This window comes from Bidens hawaiensis, unplaced genomic scaffold, assembly GCF_021521415.1.
Source record: "Bidens hawaiensis isolate Kalapana, Puna unplaced genomic scaffold, B.hawaiensis_p1.1 tig00009361_1, whole genome shotgun sequence".
Lineage (NCBI taxonomy): Eukaryota > Viridiplantae > Streptophyta > Magnoliopsida > Asterales > Asteraceae > Bidens > Bidens hawaiensis.
This window is the reverse complement of record NW_027491690.1, coordinates 102,251-108,250: the sequence shown is the minus strand read 5'-3', so window position 1 is coordinate 108,250 and position 6,000 is coordinate 102,251. Positions and strand designations below refer to the sequence as shown.

The 6,000-nt window shown below is 39.6% G+C and overlaps 1 protein-coding gene across 1 annotated transcript; it reads right to left on the bottom strand.

Annotated features, from left to right (window-relative positions):
- Window positions 1-1,129: 1,129 nt before the first annotated feature.
- LOC143532112 (uncharacterized) lies at window positions 1,130-3,483 on the bottom strand (the record flags this gene model as incomplete). Its single annotated transcript, XM_077027252.1, has 5 exons — window positions 1,130-1,408; window positions 1,849-2,268; window positions 2,380-2,581; window positions 2,665-3,169; window positions 3,237-3,483. Coding segments are annotated over 5 exons (1,635 nt in total), but the record flags the coding sequence as incomplete, so codon positions are not given.
- Between the last annotated feature and the right edge of the window lie 2,517 nt (window positions 3,484-6,000).

Below are 6,000 nucleotides of genomic sequence, written 5' to 3'. Positions count from 1 at the left end.
AACCTCGTGAAGAATCTATACAAGTGAAACTCAACGCTCCCGACTTGCGAAGAGGTTAAACACCTACCCGCATCATAACCAAAGATCAGGCAGAAAAGTCGGGAATTTCTGCAAGTGACATTAGGAAAACTGCGGGAAGAATCCCCACGGAAAACCTTAAAAAACAAAAACCCCTCTTTAAAACCTCTTGTTTAAAGTCCAAAAGTTCACCTCACTTATTAACAATTCATGAGAAGAACAATGGACTGGGGGGACTTGAAGAGGTAGGTCCCCGCAAAGCCCAGTTGGACCCGCAAGACACACCTTGAAGAGGTACGTTTGCGCAAAGAACAGCTGGTTCCGCAGGACCCACCATGCTCAGAGATGAAGACCTTACACGCAGTAAGCCAGCTGTTCCCGCAGGAAAGCCTCCCTTGGTACAGTACCCTACCTGTTCCCGCAGCTGTGGGTACAAGCCAAGAAGGAAGGCTACCCGCACTAACAGTAAGGCTACACGCATAAGGCACTAACTCATACTTCAGCAATGTCACCTGAGGAAAGAATGAGCAAGGCGGGAATATTCCCGCCCAAAAGAGCCAGTTCGTACGCTTCTGGAAGATCTTTTGTACTATACCTGCCAAGGTATGGACAAAATAGACAAGATCTGACAAAAGCAGCCCATGAACCAATCACAGGGTGACAGCTCACCGACAATAGTACGAGGAGGAGCACGCTCCAGTACAAAATGTCACTATCAGTCGCTGCCTACCCACCAACTCCCATCGTGGCACGTACGTAGCCCGTAGTTGGTGGAAAAGGAATATTATATACAGCTGGCCGTACCTGCTTGGAAACCTACATTCGGCTATAAATACTCCAACACCTTGGAACGGTATGATCATCTTATCTTCTCTCTAGCTATTTCTCTCAATATACACTTATATTCAGAGCAATCTAGTCTGATTCTCACGCCGGAGGGTGGTCACAAGGAGGAACCCCCCCCCCCCTTCTCAGTGACGAGCTCACGGTGTCTGTTTTGCAGGTCGAGAAGAATAGCCATCTTTGCCGGACCTAACCCTCGTGGGAAACATCTACTTAACCCCTAGATTATTCATAATCTGCCGGGGTCATTTAGTGTTTCTTCAGCTATCCATTGTGTTGCAATCTGTCACCTTTTGTTGAGTATTTGCTTTTGGCTACAAAATGAAGCACAAAGCTTGCAATCTCTTTCTTTGACAAATGCCTCCTTTAAAGAATTATTCTTGAAAGTCCAACCGCCTGTATTCCAATTAAAGTGATAGAGAGAAAGAAATCTTTGACCATAAACAGCTACAAATTCAATTGCAGCTAGAATGAACTCATATTCCTCATTAGACATGTAATAAGGAAAGCTCACTCTTGTCCAACCCAACTTTGCTCCATTGTAACCCTATCATTGGAACAAAAACATAATATAATTCATATGAGTTAGGTTAACGTACAATAATTCTTAACGTACAAAAACGTACGTGAATTACGCTCAAGCCAGTAACAAAACGCTCAAGGCAAAAACAAACGCTCAAAGCCAAAAATACAAAACCGCTCAAAGCCAAAATACAAAAAACGCTCAAGAAAATCATAATACGCTCAAAACGGCTTTCGTGAAGAAAAGTAAAAAAGTGATCGATTAAAGATCCAAATCTGTTTTTTTCAGTGAATTGATGATTAATTGGGTATGTATTGATGATTCCGAGATCTTGTGATGTGATTTCAAGGATCAATTTCGTGAATCTAGGTATTTTTGTACGTTAAGGATTATTGGATTCGATCTTTTATCCAATTTATATAATATAATATTAAAAAACAAGTGTAGAAACAAAACTATCTTACCATTTTGACCGCATATTTGATTGCAAGCGAATATGGCTCATCGACGCCAAGCAAATAATGAGCATATGGTCCAGCACAGGCACACCCTCCTCTAGCTTGGATGCCAAAGAGGTCGTTGAGAAGCTTAGCAACAAAAGCACCATTAAGAGGCTTGTCTCTTTTATTAGTGTTTGTGGTAGTGTAAACAAGGAATGATAGAATTGCTTGTCTTTCTACTTTGGTATTTCCCAACACCCATATGTTGGAATGTTTCACAAGTCTCTCTATTGCCCTTTCAATGTAGTCATGCTCTTTGTCGGTAATAAGTCCGCACGTGATGTATTCTTTAACTTGGAATGCTAAGGCTGCTTTTACGCGTTGAAGAATTTGAGGCGTCCCAGCGTCTTCCCTTTCTTCAATGCCGTTAATGTATAGCGTGTCCTACAATATATAACTACCTAACAGTTAGATACATTCACCTTAAATCAATGCCTTTGAGAGCCTTTATCAAATTACATGCATAATTTTCAATGTACTAGATTACACTAACACCTGTTCAGTGAAGCAATTAACGAAGCTAACGGTCCCACCTCCACATGTCGAAGGGGGAGCGTATTTCAGCTTGTATAAGGCCTTGCTCATCAGAAGAATCCCGGGTGATCCGGGTCCACCAAGAAACTTGTGTGGACTTAAGGCTATCGCATCATAGCCATCAGCAGCACCTGATCTCATGTCTATCTCCACATATGGACCACTTTTATGCATTCAACATTAAAGGTATGTTAGAACTTAGAACTTAAGTTATCATTGAACCATCATGCAAAGTAAAACAAGTACCTTGCTGCGAAATCAAAGCATGCAAACGCTCCAAACTCATGAAGCAAGCGAGCTAAAGAACGTGTTTCAGAACAAATTCCAGTAACATTACTACAAGCGGAGAAAGAACCGATAATTGGACGGCCAGTGGTTTGATAAAACTCCAGGCGCGCCTTTAAATCATCCGTATCAATCATTCCTTCTTCGTCTAGACAGATCTCTATCACTTCTGCTAAACTTTGCCTCCAGGAAAGAAGATTGGAGTGGTGTTCATAAGGGCCAACAAAAACTACCCATCTTTCTTCACTTTCTATACATGAGTTCAACACTTTCTCCCTTAAAATTGATGGAACCGCAATTCCCATGACTTCTTGAAGCCGTTTTATAACGGCTGTAGTGCCCGATCCACAGAAAAGTAGCGCATCATCTTGCGTTCCACCTAAGCAGTTCTTCACAAATTCGGTTGCCTCATGGAGCATATTCATGGTCCGATCACCGACATAGTTGTCACATGTGTGAGTGTTACCTAGAAATTTTCACAACATATAATTAACACCGGAAACATATAACAAAAACAACAAACATAAGCTTACCATAAAAGGGAAGAAGGTTCTGGATGATATAATCTTCAATGTAACGAAGACAACGGCCTGAGGCTGTATGATCGGCATACGTAAGCTTACGTGCTCCAAATGGAGTTTGAATCTCAGCAAATTCGCCTATAATTTGTGTTCTTAGCCACCTTAGTTTAGCATCAACACTCGAATAACTATCCTGTGCATCTTTGGCAACAATTACATCACTAAGCAGTGTACCATGTTGAGCAATATCTGTTGCGGGATAATAGCATTGGAGACATTATGGTATAAGTCATAAGATAAGATGGAAGTTGAGTTATTGTTTAAGTGTATTTAAAGAGATTTAGTTGCTGGAATAATAAAACCGCATGTCAAATGGTTTAAAGGCAGACCATAGACATTATTTTACGCCACAACCAGAACTATGAGCGTTGACTTGCAACTTTCTATAACGGAACATAGATTAACACTACAATCCGTTGGTAACTCATAAAGGTGGCCCCTTAATTTGTAACTTGCCTACTTTCTTTTCATTTATTTGTTTATAAAGGATCATTTAATATTTTTTCAAACAAAATTGTGTACTTACATATGGTTTAGTATTGTTTTTCTACCAACTTTATTGAATTTAGAGAGAAAGAAAAAATAATAATAATAATAAAGAAAACTTTACTTTGTCGGTGAACTAAGAATTTTAAATGCTCAACTAATCTGCAACTATCCATAACAACAAATCTTCACAAACCGCTACATCAATGACACGTCATATTTTAATATTTTTTTAAAAACCTTATTTTCTTTTACAATAACAAACCTAAACAAAAACCTCCATTAAAATAATATATAGTATTATATATATATATATATATATATATATATATATATATATATATATATATATATATATATATATATATATATGTGTGAGTGTGATGTTATAGTGGGGGCCACAAAACTTGTCCTCTACAGGTTTGTATCCACAAAATGTACTCATTTTCACAATGGTAGAGTTCATGTCATCTTGGTTTGCCTTTTTGTCACATCATTCAAACCTTGGGTTTTGAAGCTTATTATGGATGCTTTAATGTATATGGCACTTGTTGAAATAATGGTCGGTTCAGGTCAAGACAACGCGGGCCGACCCGATTGTGACCCGGTATGAGTTACACCGAGGGTAACGAATCTTAAACCCACTTAATCGTTAACTGGGCCGAAACATATAATTAACAAGATTGGATGGTGGACTGGGCTTTAATTTGGTGATTTGGCTTAAAGCCCAATGGGTTTAAAATGGTTTAAACCCTAGTTATATTTATATATATATATATACACATATATATATAGAATAATAATATTTAATAATGAACTAATCATCATCTTCACCTAATAAACCCTAGCCACCATCATCCTTAGACCACCGCCGCCGGCAGCCATTTTCCGGCCACCAGATCTCCGGCCGCCGCCTTCCTGCCACAGTTGCTGGTCCCTAGTCACCGGAACCATAATCGCCGCCCAACTACAGCCACCGGTGTAGCTCATCATCACCGCTAACCATCGTAGCTCGTTTTTCCGGTGACCCGGTGTTCCGGCCGTCAATATTTCTGGCCAGATCTGTTGCTGCTATTGTTTATTGCCACCACCCGCTACTGGATCTGCAACACCACGGAACACCACCACACCTCCGATGTGTTCCGTTGCTGCCGTGGATTGCCGACTGCCGCCGCGCCACCGCCGTTCACCGGAGTGCCGCCACCGGCCGCGACAACCTACAACCACCGGAATTCTTGATTGTTTGATTGTGTCGTACACCTAGCTCGATTCGTTAGCTCTCGGTGTTCTTCCCGGTTTTGATAACCGAGGTATAAACTAACTTTATCCATGGTTGTTCGTATGTTTTATCGTGCTCGTATTAGTTGTAACCGGAGATCCAAGTTTGGGTTTCGGGTTCTTGTTGGTTCGTTTTATTTCCGCTGCGTACATACTCGTTAACTTATTAATGTGATTAATATTTATTTAACAAATATATTAAAACGGGTTAAAATTGTTTGACCGTTTTCGTTCCCAACCACCGTTGAAACCCAACAGTGGTATCACAGCCGCGGTTACAACGTACGCGTCGATCCCTGTTCGTTTAAACCGGATCTACATCTCAAACTTTAAATCGTTTAAAGTTTATAGATCTAGATTTGTTTTCGGGTAATTTTAAATTTGGTCAAAATTTTGTTTATTTTATTTGACCATGTCAAAACGACCCGAAATTTATTTATTTTGAATATGTAAATTCGGCCCCGACCTATGTTTGTTTGGTTGTGTTTGGTTGTTGAGTTCGTTAATTGGCCATATGGATGGTTCAAAATTGTAATCGGTTATTATTTTATTTTTCGGTTTTCTTTTGGCCATATTAGATGGTTCAATTTGTAATAGGGCAAATTGTTGTTAGTTTATAAATTTGTAATAAAGAAGACACGATGATAACCGAGGACGAGCTCAAGGATTTCTTGAAGTTAGTGGGAGTTCGGACAAGATGACGGGATGCACGAAGAAGTCCATCTTTGTGGTTGTTTTATGTTGTGAACCCCTTGACCCAATCGGTCTCCCTAATTGGCTCTAGCGAGACCGATCTCACCTTTTTGCCATAAGGATTTACATATTATTATTTGCTATTTTGGTTACTTGGATTGTTTATAATAGGATTATAATATCACCAACTTAATACCAAATAAATTTGGAAAATAAAATTTTTTTTATTAACCAATTATGGTTTGCAAATTAAAAACGT